At 38.4% G+C, this 22,950-nt stretch overlaps 1 protein-coding gene across 30 annotated transcripts in view; it reads right to left on the reverse strand.

Moving 5' to 3' along the window:
• DTNA (dystrobrevin alpha) overlaps nt 1-22,950 on the reverse strand; it is a 390,891-nt gene that overhangs the window by 38,722 nt on the left and 329,219 nt on the right. For 13 of the 30 annotated variants that reach the window (XM_049697961.1, XM_049697960.1, XM_049697970.1 and 10 more), the window contains one exon: nt 19,899-19,982. In XM_049697961.1, the coding sequence (XP_049553918.1) occupies nt 19,899-19,982 (84 nt within the window). Of the gene's footprint in view, nt 1-10,184; nt 10,278-10,840; nt 10,919-18,106; nt 18,197-18,267; nt 18,550-19,898; nt 19,983-22,950 lie in introns of those variants that run through there. The other 17 variants (XM_049697966.1, XM_033435222.2, XM_049697964.1 and 14 more) reach the window with 5 other exon arrangements.

Raw genomic sequence — 22,950 nt, forward strand, 5'->3', positions numbered from 1 at the left:
TCCTGGTATTGTGTAATCCTCTTCATTTATTGTAGTATGGGGCTGGACTTAACAGACTTAATTCTAATGCATAGAATGCGGCGGAAGTAATGGAAGGTAACTTCCAAGATTAGGTTATAAAAAGACCCTGGCTTCTGTCTTGGGCATGTTTTCTCTCTCTCGAGCCCTTCTGGATTGCTTGCCCTGTGGGAAGCTGGATGCCATGCACAGGCGGCTCTGTGGAAAGGCCCACGTGAGGAGGAACTGAAGCCAGCCAGTAACCATGGGACTGGATCCCCTTCGGTAGAGCCTTTAGATAAGATCACAGCCCACCCACAGCTTGATTACAACCTCAAGAAAGTCCTGAGCCAAACATGGATTCCTCACCCACGGTGTTTGTTGTTTTAAGCTGCTGAGCTTTTGGGTAATTTGTTATGCAGCAACACACAATGAATATAATTCTCATCTACAGTACTACTACCCAAGTAACTTGCCATTTTATATTTACTTCCAGAGAAGTAGAATTATGGTAGTGGCTTCTAATGACATGAGTGGGAATCATTTAGTGTCTCCTATAAATTTATAAAAATTCTTCCTATTAGAATAAGAATAATCTGACCCCTTAAAAAAACTAATGCAAATAGAAGCATTTTCAACTCTCCTAGAGAGTTGATATTTCAGAAAGCCCTTCACGTAAGACTAAGTTTTGGATGCCACTAAAAAAAAAATTCTGTGAAACATACCAGTAACACTTATCCTGTTAATAGACTAGTTGGTCATAGTTTAGTTTATCAGTTATTATGGTGAGTATCAGGCCAGGATCAAGATTAGAAACCAGTTCCTCTCAATCCCCAAATATACTTATATTCTCCACTGGCTTATATTTAAGCCTGTTCCTTAAAGAAAAAAAGTCAATACTCATGGTTATACGTTAAAAATGACACACTTCTATGCCAATGTTAAGGCTGTAAAAATTATCCACTGAAAGACTTGGATCCATATAAAGTAATATACATTTATATTATTTATTTGTACACTTACATAAAAAGTAAACATGCAACATAGCCTTTCAACCTTTGTTCTAAAGTGAGAAGATGAATGAAAATTGCAGCATATTAGCTATGTCACTTCCAAGTAGCTCTTCTCTGCTTGGTGGAATCTGTTACTGTAACATTTTTTTCTGGTCATTTGGAAGATATTCCTGTTTCCCTTATCTATGTGCTAGTCTATATTCCTCACATATGTAAACTGTACCTGTTCTTATTCTGAATTCTTCCACTAGATTTAGCCCTTTTCTCTAAGTTACCGTATCCTACCTAGAATATTCCTGAATTTCTCCATTTACCAAGTCACTTCTTCATCCTCAGAAAAAGAGCCTTCACTTTCCTGCTGCCTAAATGAGACAATGCATGTAAAAAACGTCAAGCTGGTGTGATGCCTAGAACACATTAAATGCTCAAAAATATTAGGTAATACAATTTTATTATTATTTTGCCTCTTGAGTAACCTGTTCGGATTCATTAATGATTCTTGGCTCCTTCAAAATGTCATCTACAATCCAACAGCTATCTAGAGCAGGGCTTCTCAAACATTAGTGTGTATACATATCACGTAGGGATCTTGTGAAAACGCAGTCTCTGATTCTGGAGTGGGGGTGGGGTGGGGGGTAGGATGGGACCCCAGAATCTGCATTTCCAACAAACTCTCAAGATATGTTGGTATTGCTGGTCCAAAGACAACACTTTGAGTAGCAAGGATCTAGAAAATCTTGAAAATAAAATGGAAAAGTTAAACACATGAAATGAACCCCAAATGTAAGCCATATAAAAGACATCATTTTTCATATCCATATAGCATTGTGATATTTTCACACAAATTCCCTTAAGACAGATATTCTAGGATTCAGGGCTCACCTATGTGTAGTATTAATCCCAGTGGATTGAGATTTCAACCAGCATACAAATTTAAAGTTGGAATAAGAAACTATTTTTACTAGCAAAAGGCCGAATTAGTTCTGGACAATGGATGCTTTAAAACAGATGTTTAAAGCAGATGTGTTAGGACTTCCCTGGTGGCGCAGTGGTTAAGAATCCACCTGCCAATGCAGGGGACACAGGTTTGAGCCCTGGTCCAGGAAGATCCCACATGCCTCAGAACAACTAAGCCCGTGTGCCACAACTACTGAGCCTGCACACCTAGAGCCTGTGCTCTGCAATGAGAAGCCACTGCAATGAGAAGCCCGTGTACCGCAACGAAGAGTAGCCCCCAATCACCGCAACTAGAGAAAGCCCGAGCACAGCAACGAAGACCCAACGCAGCCAAAAATAAATAAATAAATAAATAAAAAGAAAAGCAGATGTGTTATAAAACACATCTGCCCTCTGCAGTGGTTAAAAATAATAACTGAATTTCTTGTTACAGCTTCAATGAGAAAGTGAAAGTTTATGCTGTCCTTACTTTAAACATAAAAACACCCAAGAAAGAAACAATTTAATTTGATTTTAACACATTGGTCATTTTCTGGCTGCTGTATTAGAGACCATATGCCTAACTCAACACAGTTTGTGTAGACAACAAGGCCCAAAGCTCCAAGCCCAGGACGATGATCTGTTTGAATGCCTGAAAGTAACTTTGTCAAAAACATTTGTGTTTTGATAAATAAATAATAAAAAAAACCTTGATAAAAAACCTCATGATAAAAGTGCCTTTTATCATGAATGACCAGCAAGTATAAATAATATGAAGGTTATATCAAAAAAAAGCCTCCTGGAAATGTAAGAAGGGAAGTTATGGGGTTTCATCTAGTAAGCTATAACTCATACTTCCCCTGCTTCTCCTTCCTCCAGCACCGAGTGAATGAGGGGTGGAGTGATGTATTGCCCCTTTGTGCACACAAACGATTTATAAGTCCACATGTGCCATTTCAGTACGTTCGCATTATACAAGGGTGAATGAGGTGTTCACCTAATAAATTCCATTATTTCAAGACTTCAATTACAAATAGTCGGAAATGAATGGCCAATAATTCCCTAAATCATTAAAGAAATACCAATTCCAACATTGTCTCTATCCCTGCCTATTCATTTCCAGACTTTATAATCAGTAATCTTATTACAAGACCATGATGAATTTAAAAGGGTCTGCTGTGTGGACTGCATTTCAGAATAGGGAAAACTATTACGTTGAAAACTCTCCACTTTCTGCCTTAAATACATGGCCAGTGTCTGTTGCTAGTGATTTCAAAATGGCATCTAGGAAACTCAAGTGGCCCCAGCTGAGCTAGGGCTTCCTAAATTGTGATTTAGCAGGGATTTCTGGGAACTCAAGGTTTGTTCACATTTCTCTGGTTTCTCTGCAGGCCTGTTTCCCTGGAAGTCCAGGGGTTAGGACTCTGTGCTCTTACTGCCAAGGGCTGGGGTTCAAACCCTGGTTGGGGAAGTAAAATCCTACAAGCTGTGCGGCCAAAAAAAAAAAAGAAAAAAAAATCAGAATAAATGTAAAAGAAAAAAGTATTTGTCTATACTTGAGTCATGAAGAGATTCACCTATGTTTAAAAAAAAAAAACAAAAACCACAAATAATAATGTGATCTAAAGGGCACCAGAAATACTTCTTCATTTCTCCTTCATATTTTTTCCATTTGTCTGAATGGTGACAGGAACTTTAGAGATTACTTTTTAAGGTCATTAAGTGTCACTACTCTTTTATTAAAATGCAAATAGCTATTAGGAGGATTACTGCCTGAGAAGGCATTATTAGTTATTACTTAAGTGGAGGATGACTTTCTCAGGGTATGTCCTGTCTTTCACAGTTGGTTGAGAGCAAAATGCCATAGGAATCTTCATGGATAATAATAATAATAAAACAACTTACCATAACAATGGCTTCTCTATAGAGGTGCCTTCAAACTCCTTTATCAAGACCCTGACTTTGATAACCCACTATGTTACAATCGTCCACCAAGGCCATGCCTTCTACCTCTACAAATTCACAAATTCCTCCATTTCCTTCCATTCCAGCTCTCACCAATGTGGCCCAGGCCACCATCATCTCATCCTGAATGAGTGTAAAGTCCTCTCAATAGGTCACTCTGATTTGAGAGTTATTCTTTCCTCCAATTCATTTCCTGTCCTCAAGTCATCGATCTTTTAAAAGTGAAGTTGGCTGTAACATTCTTATGCATAAAATTCTCAATAGGTTCTCATTTTTCAAATTCCTAAATAAGACTTATAAGGTCCTGCATAGTCTAGCTTCATCCTTTACCCCCGTGGCCTTAACACACTTAATTTCCTCAAATGAACCATATTCTCTCTGTCCTGAATGGTCTCTCTGTCTCCTCCACTCACTTCTGCTTGGCTAATTCCTCTTCATTCTGGTATTGGCTTTGGCTTCCATTTCCTGCCCTCATGTCTGACCTCCAAATTCAGGTCCATTGCTTCTTATATATTCTATAGCCCTCTGCACTTTGCTGCCCTTGTTATAGCTGTTATCTCTTTGCTTTTTTAAAAATTGGGGTATAGTTGCTTTACAATGTTGTGTTAGTTTCTGCTGTACAACAAAATGAATCAGCTATATGTATACATATATAGCCTCCCTCTTGGACCTCCCTCCCACCCCACCCCCCATCCCAGCCATCTAGGTCACCACAGAGCACCGAGCTGAGCTCCCTGTGCTATACAGCAGGTTCCCACTAGCTTTCTATTTTACACATGGCAGTGTATATATGTCAATCCTAATCTCCCAATTCATCCCACCTCCCCTTCCCCCCATGTCCACAAGTCCGTTCTCTCTGTCTGCGTCTCTATTGCTAAAAAAAAAAAAAAAGCAAGACTACTTTATAAATGATGTTGCATTCTTCTTGCATTTTAATTGCCCTTTTCACTTGTCTTTATCCTTCACTAAACTGTAACTTCTTTGAGGACAGAATGGTTCAATCTCTTCACCCTTGGAACTTGAGTGTTTTGCACAGTGCTTAGAACATAGCAGGAACTACCCAAGAATTAGTTGGACAAATAAAGGTTGGCTCACTTCTGACATTCTTTAGAAGGTTTACATTTTTAGGATTCTAAGGAAATGTTTTTCTCAGAAGTCTAGTTCTATAACTGAAGGTCCTAAACATTTTACAAAAGAAAAGGAGTAGTGTTAACAAGGAATGAAAACTCATAAAAGAAGATACTTTTCAATATGTGTGGATAATAATTTCTTTTCCTTTCTGCAGCTTGCAATAAACTTATACTTTTCAAAATCACAACATTTACTGAAAAGAGTCAGTCAAATCTTAGCCTACACATTAAAAATATTAAAGGCATACAATTCAGTGGATTCAGTGTAGAAGCATGCTATGGACTGAATTGTCTCTCCTCACATTCATGTGTTGAAGCCCTAATCCCCAGTGCCTTAGAAAGTGGCTGTGTTTGGAGATGGGAATTTAAAGAGGTAATTAAGGTTAAATGAGGTCATAAGGGTGGGGGCCTAATCCAATATGACTGGTGTCCTTATGAGAAGAGGAAGAGACAACAAGGATGTATGTGCACAGAGAAAAGGCCATGTGAGGACATAGCAAGAAGGCAGCCATCTGCAGGCCAAGGAGAGAGGCCTCAGCAGAAGCAGCCCTGCAGACTCCATGGTCTTAGACTTCTAGCCTCCAGAACTGTGAGAAAATAAACTTCTGTTGTCCAAGCCATGCAGTCTGTTGTACTTTGTTACAGTAGCCATAGTGAACTGATACAAAGTGGAAAATGTCAGAGAACATTAAAAAATTAAAAAAAAATTTTTTTGCCCAACATCACTTTTAGGTTTTTTTTTGCCCCTTATTAGTTGCTTTTGTCACATCAGTGAATTGCTGCTTCTCGTCTTTATCCACATTTATCACTTCTACCCAAGTCAAGTTTAATACTTTACTTTTTCACCTATTTTATACTCTTATACTAAATGTTCAATTTCAGGGTTAATTTATAATAGGTGATTTTTTTAATAGCAAACAGTATTTTTCTAGTAAAAAAGATTTTCTGAGGACTCCTAACAATTTTGTTTAGGGTGAGCGGGAATTTTATATCTGTGGCACTATCAATATTCTCCAACATCAATGGACATTTATTGGGCACTTACTGTGTGCCAGGCACTGTGCTAGGTGCCAGAGAGATGGTGGCAAACAAGTCCGAGAAGGTCTGCCCCACAAGAGGAAGGTAGGAGTGAACCAACCAACCAAGGAACCAATGATAACAGTTATGACAAGAATGAAATAAATAGTATTCCATGATCAGGCTAATATGGGAGACCTACCTGAGTAGGTAGGTGCCTTTAATCAGAGTCTGGAAGCCAGAGAAGGAGCCAGTTCATGTGTGTGTGGAAGGAAAGGGCAGGAGGAAAATGGGGAAGAATGTTCTAGGCATAGGGGAAGAACTAGTATCATGGTCTTTGAGGCAGTTTTAGGAATTTTTTTTAGGAACTGATGAAAAGCTGATGTGACTAAATATTGTGGTTGAGTGGGAGAACCCCATGAGAGCTGGGGCTGGGAGAGGGGTAGGCGAGGGCTAGATCACACACAGGCTTGCAGCCCCGGTGATGGGTCTGGGCTGTGAACTAAGTGACATAGGACTCTAGTAAAGGAAGCAAGTGAGCAAGTAACAACTTAGACGTCATATGTGAAACCCGGAAATAGGCATCAAAATGTCCCATTTCTTGTACTTGAGAAAAACATAAGCAGGACAGATATCAACCTAATTGTATGAGATCAGGGGTCTAACAAAGTGACAGCAATCGATCATGACGTCAAAGTATAGACTGTACCCTTTCACGGTACTGCTTCCCTCCCTTACACAAGGGGCCTTTTCAGAGTTGAGAGAAACGTGCCAGAAGCTTCTGACTGGTAAGTATCAAGGCTTAAAACTATGGTTAGAGTTGGAAGTTCTGGGCTGGTTTGCAACCTCCTTTGGTCTGCCTGCCACCATCTGTCCTATAAACCACTAGCAAGCCTGGGCACTTGATAAGCTTTAGGAGAAGCCAGAAAAAGCCCTCACTGGATAACTCTGAGACCTCTCCTCCCCCAGTGAGGAAGCTGCTTGAAAACCATTAAGGCTTTTAAAACTTCACTTAGGAATTAGGAAGACAGTAGGACTTTGCCCTTGATCTACAGTTTATTTATTTGGCTTATCTGACATCAGAACCAGCAAGGGCACATAAGAATATCTTTAATTTAGCAGCAAACTATTTACAGATGAGTCAGTTTCCCATTGTGCTAAGCAGTTGATATAGGGGAGAAGGCCCCTACAATGAGTGAATTAGGAGCATATATGAATACTTACAAAAACACACCTTTCAAGAAAGAACAACTATTAGATTTCTCTTTATAGACCATCTCATGAAGGGTGCACAGACAGGAAGGCCGAGGTATGAGATGGAAAACAGATGAGACTCAATATCAGAAGACCTTGCTGGCAGGTGACCTTGGATAAGTCACTTGATGTCTTGTAACCGGGCATTTTCTTATCAGTGAAATGGCAATAATAATATCTAAACCTACAGGGCTTTGACAAGCAGATTAAATAATGTGTGGGAAAGGGCTTTGTCATTTTTGAAGCACTTCATAAATGTAAAATTTATTATTCATATTCTGGCTGCTGTGATGAGGTCCAAGAGGCTGAAGAGAAAATTTTTGTCTTTTTGAAGCTTACAACTAAAATGAGAAATCACAAGGCAAAGAACTAAATACATAATTTGTAACTTATGAACAACCACTATTTCTATTACTAGTATGTGCTCAAAATATTTGTTAAAATGAAATACAAATAATACAATGGGATATGCAATTTCAGTAAATAGAGATGTGGTGGATGCAGCTGTGGAATGTCCAGAAAAGCTTTCTGGAGGGCATGCATTTATGTAGGTTTTATAAGATGCAATGTATCACAGTGGTTATGAGTTTGGGATCAGCTAGATAAAAGTTGAAATCCCGGCCCCACTGTGTAGTAGCTATGTGCCTGTGGGAGAGTCATGTAAACTCTCTAAACTGATACCTTTACTGATCGATAAAATGGGGATGAGAGTATTTACCGGCTTATCTAAGGACCAGGGGAAATTTTGTAAATAAAGTTTTAAACACAGTGCTTATCATGAGGCAAATGCTTTAAAAAATGGTGGCTCTTGTAATTACTACCATTATAGATCTCACCACAGTTGAATGACGGTTAAGCATCAGAGCTATAATGATGATAAAGGAGGGGAGACATCACTGCATCGCTTACAGAATCCTGGCAGATGTGGGGAATGGTTAGGATCTAATTAAACAGCAAGGAAAGGGAAGGAGCAAACTGAGAAAAGAGAAGTTGGAATTTTTTAAGGACGGAACAAAGTGATGAGAATTATGGAGGGCAGTAGCTTTTAAAACCGAGTCAGCTTCATTGATCAGTCTTAAATTCTGCTTTGTTTTCAAAATACAAGTCACATCTATCTTTCATCAAGTCGATGTAAGGTGTCTCTACTGAGACCATTTTACAGTCTTAAGTGACCATCAAGTCAATATGATTAACCACTTGAGGAGGGAAAAGGGCTGGGAGTGACAAACTCTGCACTTTCCTCTTTGGAGATTTCTCTGTTACAACTTTAATTAAGAAAAGGTCAAAGAAGAGTGGTGGAAATAACCAGAGTGTGCTAGAATTTTGGACACACACACCAAAGGACAGGAGAGGACAGGGTGTGAGATCACATCATTGCATTCAGACATGATTGACTCTTTATCGACTATATCCTGCTTTGAAGATTACCAACACAAATTTTGGGGGGGCGTTAATTTAGTATTTAGTTCTATTGTTTCAGCTACCATATAACATTGGGGAACCAAATTCACTGGGAATAAGATGAAAACCATCACTCCACTCGTAGTTTTGAGAGGGTGAGATGTAAGAAAGAAGAGGAACTGTTCGATCTACAAGCCGGGAAAATTTGAACAAAGAGATGGGCTTAGCTGAAGAGTGCATTTTTATCTCCTGAAAGAGTAGCATATAGAATAAAATTAAACCAGTACACTGGTTATATACATATATTTTTAAAAGTTCAAATTAAGATAAATATATAACTATTAAAACAAATAAATGTTCATCAGTGTATCACCTAAAGTCACCTCATGTACTAATCTTGCAAAAAATAGTTCTAAGGCATCAAGGGAGGAAAGTTCTAGAAACAAAGACATGGTTAACAATACCAAGTGGTGAGGGTGATGAATGCCCAATGTTTGAGGGATGCTTTCTGTGACACAGTAGAAGAAAGGGGACCAATTTTAAAGGCAATTTAACCCATTGGCTCACTTAATAGTTATAATGGCAAAAAATCCATAGGCTCTCAGTTCAGAGAAAATGTATTAGGGTTATTAAGTAAAATAGAATATTTCTAAGGAACTGGTTTGCTAAACATATTTGTAAAACAGTTGTCTAAACTAGGATGAAACGTGATAATTATACAGTTTGTGCATTTATTTTCATTCAAATTGAAAATGTATATTTATTATTAACTAACTTGAACCAATGGGAGGAATCTACTATGTCACAACTAAAATAGAAAGGGAAAAACTCTAGGAATGCCTTTATTCTATTATATAAGGCTATCTGAATTCACACATTTAACACATTGGAAAGTAAGCTTTGAATACTGTGGGACTTGAAAGCAGGCTGTATCAGGATGGCTACCCTGAAACATTTCTAAGAGAAGAGTCGAAAGACAATTTCTCCCACTGTTATCATTGTTGATGAAATGATTTCCATGGTATAATCCCATCCTATCACTTTTCCTCTTCTTCACTTCTATCTTAAGGGAATGCAGGATTGTTCTCCAAATCAGTAGAAACACACAAGTCCTTGGAATAAGACAAATTCCTGCATCACTGTCATGTAGTAATTTGACATGGCACGTGTAACACAGAACTGACCGGTGGGACCCAGAGTCTTGCATCTCCCTAGATGCTAATATTTAGCACAGCACCCGCTTACATGAGTTGTCCCTTTAGCTAAGATATAAACAAAAATGTGAATTCTATGGTACATTAATGGGCAGTGTCCCAAGTAATATCACAAGACATTTTAATTGGATCAGTTAAAAAAATGCTTTAGTGACACCTCTGGCATCCAGTGACTTTGCCCCTTGCTGAGACTGCTTGTCAAGAGATCAGACTGTTTCCCTCTCGCAGGACAGTCAAGCAGCCAAACCTGCACTAACCATGATGGGTTGTTCCGGAGCATGTTGACATACAACCCGATGAGAACATGTTCATCAGCTAGCCTGTCTGCCACATTCAGACTGTACTGTATCCTGAAACAGGGCAGGAGGAAAGAAAGGGTGTTGTTAGGACAGGTGGACAGAAATAAGCAGGGCAGGTAGGAGTGAGTTTGTGGTCGAAAAGGCATCTAGAAAACCAAGCAAGTAAAGGAAAACTAAGCGATGTTCTATGAAGAAACACAAGCAAAATCCAAGCAATGAAATTCACAATGCCATTTCACTCTCTTTAAAAATAGATTTTCACTTAGGTCAAGTAACTTTTAAGAAAACAGAATTGCATTCTTCAAACCACTAAGGCCAAGAAATTCATTTGTACAGTAAATACACTGAAATAGGTTGCAAGCAAAGATTATCCTTTGGAAAATCAAATCTGAAGCTTAGTCATTTCAAAAAAGGAAAAGGAAATCAGGGAAAGCGAGTAAGAACACAGATGTGTCTACTCAAAATAACTACTTGGTGCTGTTAATGGGGTTATAACAGAGCTGCTTTGACTAAATCAAAGACGGTCTTTCAAACACAAAGCATCTTTGACACAAGAAATCAGCATTTTTAGTTTAGTTAATTCAGGGTTCCAGAACACTCTGGCTTTAACTTACCCTTTGCCCTTCAGCAAAGCTGGAGCAGCCCTAGCCAGCAGTTTGCTCTGCTCGACTTCACTGTCCTTGGGAGGAGAGCTGGTTAATAAGATGGGAAAGCCAAGAAGAGCGTAAACTCGGCAATGCATTCAAGAATAGAAACTGGCAACAGAAACTCCCAAGACTACTTCCAAGCTCCATTTGGACAGCTCTTTCATTACTTTGAAATGTTCAAGATGTTTTCAGATTTCCACATAGCTGGACTAGGAGTAGCAACCTGGCCTGAGAACCACAATTACAATTACACAAGCCGCTATGATCCCAGATTTGACCTCTGCTATTTGCTAAACAAATAGATTGCATATGTCCAGACACAATGACAATTCATCCAGCGTTCATGACAGACTGTACACAGTCCAATAGTTCACTAAGTCCTGCCAGCCTTCAGATCCCACACAAGAAGCTTATTTCTCCAGCCTGCCCTCTATTCTCCGACTTTCTGTGTTGAACAGAGAATTGAAAATTACCTAGAGATGGGTGTCATATTAAAAGTGTTTTTGCTGCTGTAGGCACAAGTCACCTGACCTTGGCTGTGAAGCTGTGAAGAAAACTTTCAGAGAAACAGAGAAATAAACCTTTGAGCCTTATAAACATATATTCATCCTCCTTGTGTCTATAACTGGTGAAGAAGAGTCCAATCAATAGGGCAAATTCTTATCATTTTAGATTTATTAGGAAGAACACTCACTTTAATTGGCAATTTTAATGAAAAATTAAAAAGTTTAATGTAGTTTTATTAAAGGAAAATAGAAATATAAATAATAATAAAGTGTGGCCAAGCCAAAGGCACCCAAAATTTATATAATATAAATGAGTTTATAGCTATAATGAATAGGCATGTTCATTGGGAAATATGATATTGATTCTTAGTACTATAACTGTACTTGTAATGTGCTTAAAGACAGCTTGTTCTTTTGTAGGTTAACAATTTGCCCTGCAACACTGGTGTACTTAAAACTACTCCTTTCGCCCTTCATGGAGAATACAAAAATTAAGTGACTGACTTTGTTTGAATACCAAGTTTTTAATTACTTGCATTGAAATTATTAGATTTTTACCACAAACTTCCGTAACTTTTCAAGAAGTTATAAATCTATATATATATATATATAAGAATGCTTAATAAAGCAGTTAAAAATCTTAAAAACTTTGAAAGTTTTACTACAAAGTACCACTTTTTCAGACCACAAAGCACAAAATATAGCAACTTATAAATGAATATCACATTAGAATTAGGCACGGTATAATTGGAATTCTTGTTTTATAATAGTATATACTACAAGATTCCTTAAATCGTGAGGCTTCTGGTAAATTTAAAATCAAATTTGATCTATAAAGAAAACATCTAGTATAGAGTAGGCATTAATGTTTGTTGAATATTATGACTTTACTCAGCTTTTCAGGAATGCACCCATTACTCAAAAAGTACAACTGCACACAAACAAAATTGACTTTAACAATGAAATCAATGTTCTAGGAGAATTTGCTTTCCTGATGAAGTTAATTCTTTTTTAAAGCATATTGATCTGCACCTTCAAAGACTATGAAACCTGCCCATCAGGAGCAAATAAGCATCTTAAGCCACTGGAGTTGATGTTTTCCCACCATCCCACCAAGACAGCATTCCAAACCTTGTCTCCTGAAGTACAGCTCATTATCTAGTAACTACGGTCTCACTGCTGCCCAATCACCTCCCCCAACTTTTTTTTTTTGATAATACAAGATAGATCTACCCACTCTATAATTGATTTCAGATGCCTGTAAAACCACTCAAAACACTGTGTGAAATATTAAGAATTCTTCCCTCCAAATGAAACCGTTTCTCTGCCTTGTTACATACGCTACTTTTCCCCTTGAATCCCAGAAATTGTGTTATTTCCTTAAATCAAAGGCCTAATAATTATACAGTTACAACCTCTGATGATGAATGTGCAAGAAGGAAAAAAAAGAAACACGGGAGGATCAACCACGAGGATATGCTTGTTATAAGTTACTCTGGTGACGTCTTATGGGAGGAAGGTGATGTGTCAGTAAAGCTGCAGAAGTGTGTCCCACCACTTACTAATGAGCACTGGCACTGGAGGAACCCTGCTGACATCAGCATGGGCAGGGTTGGTAGCAGGAAGTGAGCAGTTGCCCCGATTTTCCTCTGGTGGCTCATTCTTTCTTTCTCTCCAATTCTCTGGGCCCCTCTCTCCTTCCTCTACGCCACTTGCCTGTCTGCCCTGCTCTCTCCAAGTCCCTTCTTTCCGCAAAGGGATGAGCAGATGTCTCCATATACAAGTCTTGTCCTTTCGTTGCCATTTTCTTTGCCTTGGCCCTCGCCAGCGCTGGTTCGAAGGCATCATTTAAATCCTTTCATGTTCCTTTCCTTTCCCACATGAATCCTTGGGAAAACCAGTTCTCGGAGTATATGGGGATGATATTCTCTGCATTTATCTCATTTTGCTAAAGCTGTTAGCATCTAGTGCCAAGAGCATTTCTGACTTTTGGTACTCAGTGCCCACATAGTTTCTGTACTAGAACTAGCCTTGAATTCTCCTCCTAATCATTTATTTCTGGGAAGCAGAAAACATGACCATGTATAGAGGAAGCCAAGTGCATGATGAAAACAAGAATTAAAAAAAGCACTCTTTCTAAATGAAATGGATCAAGAACTTAGAGAGCAGACCAGGAGGCAGGTTTCACTTAAAACTTGGGTCTATAAAGACTGTTCTCATGAAGTATCTTCACCAGAATTTCTTCTGCAGCTCCCAAGGAGCTTGAAGAAGGGAAGCAAAGTGAAAAAAATTTTCTCCTGAGTTGTTGCAAAGGTAGTGACATCAGGTAATTTTTGATAATCTCTTCAAAGCAAGGTACACTCACGATATTTTATAGAATAATTTGGATGTTTAAACTTTCATTTTGTAGCTCTGGCAGTCTGCTTGGAGAAGTTTGGTGATATTTCCAATTCGTTGTGGGCTTTGGGATCAGGCAACACTGGAACCTAGGGCCTTATCAAGAAGTGACTGCTTCCAGCATGTCAGTGCATCCAGACGTGCCAATGGCTTTCCTGCAGCTCTAGCTCTGGAAACTTCTCCATCTTCTGCATGCCCCGTCTTCAAATTTAAATGCATTCCTCCTTTTAACCTCGGAAACTGCTAATTACCTGGGGCTCCTCTTGACTGTGGGTGATAAATCTTTTCTAATCTGAGTCCCAAGGAGAAGCAATGCTACCATCCCTAAAATTGTGTGTATACACGTCTCTTTTTCTTATTGTCGTTATTTTCTTTTCACCAGGCTCTGCCAATGTATAAACACCTCCTTCAGCACACATATTTTCATTATTGGGTGTGGTTGACAATCATACCTGGAGGGTATGACAAGGTGAAATTTGAATTTCATGTGTTCTGCTGAAAGAAAAGAGGCTGGAAATATTCCTTTAGATTATTCTTTTCTAAAAAAAAAATTCTCTTATTTTCTCACCAATTCCTTTTTATACTCTGGAAAAGAACATATGTAAAGATAAATGGCCTTCTTCCCAAAATTTTCATACACACACACACACACACACACACACACACACACACACACTGGCATAATGCGTTCTGGAAGATTAGTACAATTTCAAAATATTTCATATTTATTTATTTAAATTCACCCTTTCGTTTTGGAGAATGACAACTGATGCCAGGATTTTGCTTAAGTGCAAACATTTTGGGGGTACTCTAAGCTAACAAAATCACACACAAATGCTCCCTGGATTTTTGCTTAAACCTGCCATATAGTTTTGAAAACCACTTCTGCTTATGCTGTGTTATTATATTAGCTCTGGCCAAATATTTTTTTCTTTTATTGAACAGGAAAATAAAAGGATTTAAATAAAAGTCCTGCACAGAGCAACGATATAATATAAACAAATTATGTCATGTGGCATGATTATCATCACAATGGTTAAATGGAAAATGATATTTGAACCATGGCAAATTAAGAAGAGAGATTTACTTTTTTATTGATTCTTAAATGATTGATAAACTTGTTGGTGTTTGGGCTTTGTGAAGAATGACTTGTAAACTTAGCTCCCTCCTTCGCTGACTGTCAATTGGGAATAACATTTTGCTTCTCAATGTAATTAAAACAATCTATACCAAGGTCATCAAACTAATTTAAATAAATTAGTTTTAAATAAAAAAGAGTCCACAAGTCAGTTTCACCAAGAGATAATTTCTTGAAAAACTCTTTTTCCCCTTTCGTTTTCTAGCTTTCAACATCTTTGATCTGAAACATAAAATACCGGCCACATGCAAATCAGCAAACAAGCATTAAAAAATAGCTTAGTGTCTCAGTGGGAAAATGAGTTGTCATCAATTCAGGCTGGCATGAAAGTCAAACCTCCTTAAGCAGATACCATGGAAGAAATAATAATTCTTAGGTCATATTTGATTCACTACATTTACTATGCTGTCCCCCAGATAGTATCAAGCTGTATCAATTGTGTTTTTGCCAAAAGATGCTCTAGAAAAGTTTGCTGGGTACAGAGCACACACAGACAGCCGCTAAAGCAACTCTAGTAAGAGAATAAAGGTTATCAAAGGGAAGAAGAGGTGACAGCAGATTTAAGTACACACTAACATTTTAGTATAGGAAATAGAGTTGAGTGCAAAGACCAGTTTAATTCAGGTTCGAAAAAAATCTAGCATGTTAGTGGAGCTCTGGGGCTACATGGAATAAATAATTACTTGCAGAGAGTGTTTATTTCAAATTTCATACAACATGCCCAGAAAGTGTGGAAAGAATGAAGAAATCTTCAGTTGAGGTTGATTTATAAATGCATCTATTTTATGATGCTGATTTATAAATTTACCTTCTTTCCTGACTGAAAAGCGATGGACTTTCATCTTAGAAAATACTGAGCATGGAGAAAACTGATTTTCAGAAGCAAAGTTTGAATTCAGTACCTCAATTTTATTTCTATTCACTTTTGATTACCAAAACACAAGTGTTTAAAATTTAGTTTGAACATTACATGTCAGATTAAAAATCTGGATTAGGAAAAGCAAAGTATTTGAAAAAACTGAAAAAGACACATGAATTAGCCTTTCTGTGGTTGAAAACCCAAACAAATCAACCAACTGAACAACCAGTCAACCCACAAAAATAGCTCACAAAGGCTGTTGCATTGGGAAGAATCAGGATTTTGAAAGTGCGTGGGGAAGGCAGTGTATCTTCCCCATAGGCACCCCTGGACCTAATACAGTATTAGTAATTAACCAAATGCTTTTCAGACAAACCAGAAAATAGCATATTAGATTGTGTTCAACACACTCTATGAATCATAAGCAATGTTCTCATATTTGGGAGAGTGATCAGTTCTGGCTAGATATAATAGCCAAAGTGATTCTTTTTGTGAGTGGTTAAGACTTGAGAGGTTGCATTTATAAAAATATCTGTAAAATCTTTAAGAGAAGTTTCTAAAACTGGAGGTAAAAGTATCTAGCCATTCAAATTTTTAGAATGTCCTTATTGTAGCTAATGAAGAAATGGCCATAATAGCCATAACTAATGAAATATTTTCCAAATGGAAAGGACTGGTCAGCTCTCTCTCACGTAAATGAGGTGAGGATTTTGGCAAGATAATTAAGATTTTACAGAGGGGGCCTGATGCCAACAGCAGAAGCTCAAAGGCATAATGCTGTGTGCAGTGAGGGGGAGAAGGGCTTTGTGGTCAGCTCTTGCAATAATATTTGCCATAATGGCAGGCTATCTTTCATAAGCTTAATGTTGGCTGCCCAATCATACATCATATATTGGCGTTCTCTTCCTAGTGGTAATGATAAATTTCCATTGATCTAGTTGTTCTTTTCCTATAAATTCATGCACTTATAAGAAAACAATCTAGGTTTAGGGATATAGTTATGATCAAGAAAATGAATGAAGTGAATTTGTCCATGAATTGTGTCATTTGATCCATACTGTGCCTAACTGCTAATCAGCATTGAGTATACACACACACACACACACACACACACACACACACACACACACACACACACACGAAGACTTCAAAGGGTTAAGGGAGAGTGCCTTTGAGAATTCCCTCTTTTAAGTTAAGGGAAAAGTGACTCAAGGATATAGCTAGAAACGGATATCAGAACAGGGGATGGGGCAGATGGTGGTAGTATACCCTCATAAATCTGTGTGAGTTAGGTTACCAGGATGTCAAAAGACTTCAAAGATAGGCCCTAGTGCCTTTTGAAGATCAAAGTGTATGCTTGCAAAGGACTCTATGTGAGGAATGCCAGGAGTTTGTAGTGAGGATTCTGGAGTAGTGATTTCAATTCATCCTCATTCTGCTTTATCTCTGTAAGATCTGTCACAATACCAAAGACCAAAAACTCAGGCTAAATAAAGTATCTGCATGGTAAACTTCCTTACTTTTTTAATGCAGCCTCAACACTGACCAGCACCACTCTTGGCTTGTTTAGGTTTTAGTTTTTATCCGGTTTTAACAGGGGGCAGTTGGGGTGGGGTAGGAGTGAGGGCAGAGCTCTAGGTCCTATTTCTTTGGTTAAGTGCCAACTGTAGGAAGATTAGGGGCTTTAACTTATGCCTACATTTGGCATGATGGTTTCCATCAACCTTAGTGTATGGACATGGCTAAGAAATAAACAGGGGATCGCCACCAGCATTATCAACTGGTAGAAATTAAACACTAAGAGCATGAAATTGGTTGTGAAATTGCTACTTTAATAGGAATCAGACTGCCCTACCTGGGGGAAAATGGCCCAAGCCCAGGAGGACAGAAAGATGTAAATCCTCAAGTCTTTTACTGTAATATGGTCCAACCATGTGATGTTGTCCTGATCTCACACAGTTAGTGCTAAAATCATTCCAAGAGGCTCTTTAATACAAGAGTCTAAGGAATCACCATCTGGGGTCTTGCAAACTGTACCAAAGCAGAGAATCGTCCAAAGAAGGAGATCCAACATGGTACTCTTCATATTTACTCATCTCATACATACTGGCATGAAGACATAAAATCAATAAAAGAAGTGGAAAAGTGGAAAAGAGAAAAAGAGCTGACCAGTCCAGCTCAAGTTGGAAATTCTCAAAGGAATCTCATGAAACCCCAGAAGACCTGTATCTCCACCAAAGCATACTACAAGAGGATTTTAGTGATGAAGTAGGACTAGCGGTCTAGCTACGGAACTACTACTATGATTAGTGCTTCAGGGCTGGGATACTGACCGTGCGCTGTGGTCAAGCTGATTTACATACAGCTTTATGAGCGAATGCTCCTCAGCCACAGGGCTGGATGCACTTATCCCCTCAGGTAACCTGAGGGATGCAAACAATGAGACCCCGTTAAAACCTCCCATGGACAGAGCAAGGCCCACTCAGAGAGGAAAGACGTTCTGTGTACACAGCTTTATTGAACGGCACCCTTAAAACAGAAACCAGAGGCCAACCTCCGTGACGATAGGAAGAACTGCGAACTTTAAACAACGTGCTTGAGGTTCAGAGGGAACATTCCAGAAGGACTGAAAATGGGAAGAAAGGGAAATGATCATATTTTGGGGCACCATGCCCCCTGGAGGAACCAGAACAGCTCAAAATATTATAGGAATATTTTAGAGTAGAAGAAGCCATGTTATCCATCTAGACGCATCCATCATAAAGCACCGTCCAAGCTGAAATGATATAAAATGACCTTCAGTAAGGATGGGGTCTATCTCTGCTTGACATTTGCAGAATGCAGAGCTTCCTAATAAAAGCATATCTTTGTTAACATCACGCCAGATCGTCCCAAGATAGAGGCACAGGCCCATGTTTCTAATAGACTTTACAGTTTATGATTTTGTCTTAGAAAATGTGGTTTAATCTGCTGGTGGCTCTGAAACGGAGTGCTGAAAGGAACAAACTGGGCTTCAACCATAGGATTTCACTGTGGATGTTATGCAGTTCTATTGCCTTCCCATTTCTATCTGTGACAGACTTGCTTAATTTATAGCGGGAAACACCATTCTGTTTATTCCCCTGATTACAATTATGGGGAACACCTTCATCTCAGGTTCCTGCTGATGGACAAATCCAGGAACTCGGAGAAAAAATCAACAGTGTTCTGAGTCTCACTGTCTGCAAATCTTCACTAGAACGTACCAGGATATTACAGGGAAATTGGTACCTCAGCAACTCTTCAGGGAAAAGATTGATTATGTTTGTTTTTGAAACATGAGGCCATTTGTTTCCTACCGAAAGGCATTTGAAATCTTACATTCAATTACTCACTCCAATTGTCCTTACCTTTGTTTCTGCCTTCCTGTGAGCCTTCTCCATGTATTCCTTAAAATAATTCTCTGGTGCTTTATTTGTGATATTTGATCAAATGACTTGGCGTACCTCTTGACCCCTGCCTGTTCATTGTGCTAGTTTTAGGAGAAGTAGCTGCTTCACCTGTTTGCTTACAGGGCAGTGGATCTTTGTGCAAAAAGATGAGACATGCATCCACCCTCTTTTTTTAAAATTTCCTGTTCTTATCCATGAATTACTTATGTAGAAACTATATTTCCAAATTTGGTCTTGAGCCTCTAGCCTCAGGAACTCTAGAGTTCACTAAGAAGAAGATTCTTTTATATCTGGAGCTTTATATTACAAGATGTTTCAGAATGTCCATCGTAATTCCCCGTTGCATCTTGAAATTCCAATTCCCCGGCTTAAATGGGCCATTCCAAGTGCTATAAAAGTGACTTTCTCAATGAGCCAGAATGCATGTGTGTCAGCAGTAAAACTTAAATATACCCTGCATTCTTACTGTGGATAGATTGTAAATGCAAGTTTCCAGAAGTGACATTCATTCCCAAAGCCATCCTAGCCCTCTTCAAACACATCCAAATGAATGAAATTAACAACTTGTGACAGATATTTACAAACTAGTTTCTAACAGTAATCTTCTACATTTGGCTTAAAGGAGAATATTTTTCTTGCCACAAAATCAAGGCTCATTACCAAAGGTTTATTTTATAATAGGGTTGGAACTTACCTCCTGGTAATAAAAGGACTTCCTGAGGAGGGGACAGAGTGGGAAAACATGCTGTCATTCATGCTGGTTACAGGTCTGGGCGGCCTAAAACAAAGTACAGTTAAATGGAAAATGGATGGAAAGTTAAATAAAAGTCACAAGTTGACAACGATACGATCTCTCAAGGAAAGGAGTTGGTAAGATCAGAGTTCTTATCTTACCCAGGATCAACGCAGAACTTTACATTTTCCAATTCAATTCTTGAAGTGTTTTGGGAAGTTACATTTCCTTGAGAAGATAGAATGTCTGTTTAAGCATTGCGGGGAAGATCTCCAGAAACCACAGGAATGTTTAGTCATGAGCTTTGAGCCTTGGTGATTCATTGAGTCATATTCTCAGATAGAATGAGGATTTTGAGGCAGCCTACTAACTTCTAAAGAGAGAAGCTCAGAAAACTTGATGACAATCAGAATCTACATCCTCTTGGAAAGAGGAAGATTCCTGAGGCTTTGGAAACTTCCTGTGTTCCCCATGACGATGGCCCTCTTCCAGGATACCCGGGCCTGTAAGGACCCAGCTGCAAAATCGTATCATGCCTTCTTCGCTCTTTGCTCTAAGTGAAGACACAATTAAGCACCACAGGGATTTACTGACTTTCTGTTATCTGGATGATCTATAGGATAGGACATAGAGTGCAAGGCATCCCAAAAACTTCACTTTTTTTCATATGATTAGAGAAGGAAAATAGGGTTCAATATTCCCTGGAATTGTCCACAACCTTAAACACCAACTGCATCATGTCTGTCCTCCACTGTCTCAATTTTCATTCCTATAACTGATGTCTTAGTTCAGGTAAAATGATAGCGCTAAGATCCCCATCTCATCTCCAAGCTGTTTTTAGTCTTATTTTAGGTTCACTGTAAGATGTTCCACGGTACAATGAGGTGGAATTTAGAGTTCAGAAGATGGGTGATGGGGCAGGGCAGCGTTCTGAGTCAGGAAATTTTAGTTTCACTCTAATTCTATATATGAGTTTGACAGTACAGAATTTTTTGAAGACGAAACATGAATACAGTAGCCTATAGAATCTATTTGTGTCAACTTGACTAAGAGCAAAAAGTTGTAAAGGTTTAATTTTTATCTTAGGAAACCAGAGTTAGTTTGGATTCTACAATGAAGAGAAAAAGGTAGACTTGTTTGTTCCAATGTGTTTATGGGAATGGACATGATGCAAGGCAGGTTATGAAATGTCAGCACTACATGCAAAAATTCATTGACACTTTTGGTTCTCAGTACCTAATGCTAAACTGATTTCTCAGATTTTTTAAAGACACATTCTTTGTTGGGTGAGGTCAAAATAGCAGGTTCAGTATTTAATCTACTCTGAACATATTAGCCGAAGTTCTGAAAACTAGCTTAGTGTTTTATATTACTTATCTAGGATATGCGTGATACATGAGACTAGTTTAAAGCTAATTCTGCTTTGAGCAGGACACTTTCACTTTATAAGAAGGATGCTAATTTTAAACAAATTGTTCTGTGAATTTTGAAAAGTTAGGTGTATCAGATTTTAAAACAGTGGGCAGAATGAAATATCTTCATTTTAACTTTGAAAAAAGTGGAAAAAAATCAACTTGACAACATTTCTGGTTTTCTTTTGTCTTTTTATTAATGTTCCCCTCTTGCTCTATCTCTAGGAAATGAGAAAACAAGTGGATTTGGAATGCTTTTTCACTAGTCTGGTAAATTTACTCTATTGAACCTGGTCACCCCAAAGCTGAAATTGCAGTTCCTTAGTAAATGGCTTCACATTTAACGTTCATCACGAAAATGTTGAACTTGGGACACAGAATGGCTAACCTTGGCACCAAAGAACAGTTTTCAAAGGGACCTATTTCCTCCACAATCAAATGGCAAGGTACCTTATCTAATAAATAGGTCACATTGGGAATTTTAAACATATTTAGTCTTAGGAAAAAGAAATAGCTCCAGAAGGTAAGGTCACAGAGGCCTAGTGCAAAGTTTTCTTTCTGGACAAGATGTTTGCAAAGGACATTTTTATAAAATTGGCATTCTTTTCATAAACTGAAAGCGCTCAGCTTAAAGGCAGAATTAGTTTTAAGCTAGCCTCATATATCTCACCTGTTTTGTGTCTCATAACCACTTATAAGTCTTTATAAGCACACTAAAGACTATTGACTTACCAAGTATCCCTTTTGGCAGCAAAAAATTGAACAGAATAGAGACAGTTAATCATGGTAACATTTACAAGCAATGTAATAGCTACGAACAAATGCCAAAACACCAAAATGTCACTACTTAAGTGGCTTTTATGTGCCTATGATAATTTAGAATAGCTAAATGAACAGCATACTTTAAGATTAGAAGTCTTAGATATCCCCATCCAAAAAAAAAAAGAAAAAGAAGGAACATAAATATCTGTTCAGGGCAATAACATCAGAATAACAAATAGAAAAATGTCTAAAGCTAAAAATTAGTAAAAAATCTGTTCTAATAGAGATTGGCCACTCTGCATCCGGAATTTCTTGCGTGTTATTTCAACAATTAAATATTTTCTATAATTTGTCTTTTAAAACTGACATTCACCCTGGAAAAATATATTATCTGTGAGTACAGATCAGTGTTTTGATTCAAGGACTATTTTAAGAATCTGGTTAAACATGGAACTTTTAGCAGAAAAAGGCACATTTCGTGTAGAATTTTGGGGGAATCCTGAAACTCTCCACGGAACCCAAGTTGTGTGGCATGGCTTCACTTCTTTCTCATTTTTTTTTTTTAAATTTAGTTATTTTTGGCTGTTTAGTTGCTCCACAGCAGGTGGGATCTTCCTGGACCAGGGCTCAAACCCATGTTCCCTGCATTGGCAGATGGATTCTTAACCACTGCACCACCAGGGAAGTCCCTGGCCTTGCTTCTTAATTCTGTCTCCAAGTGCGAGGCCCCATCCTAACTCCGTTTTGCTGCAAAGCTCTTAGAGCCAGGCTGTTTACCCCCATCCTCTCCCTACCTTCCCCACACCCATCATCTCGGATTGAACGCTGTTCTCTTGGGG

Source organism: Orcinus orca, chromosome 15, assembly GCF_937001465.1.
Source record: "Orcinus orca chromosome 15, mOrcOrc1.1, whole genome shotgun sequence".
NCBI lineage: Eukaryota > Metazoa > Chordata > Mammalia > Artiodactyla > Delphinidae > Orcinus > Orcinus orca.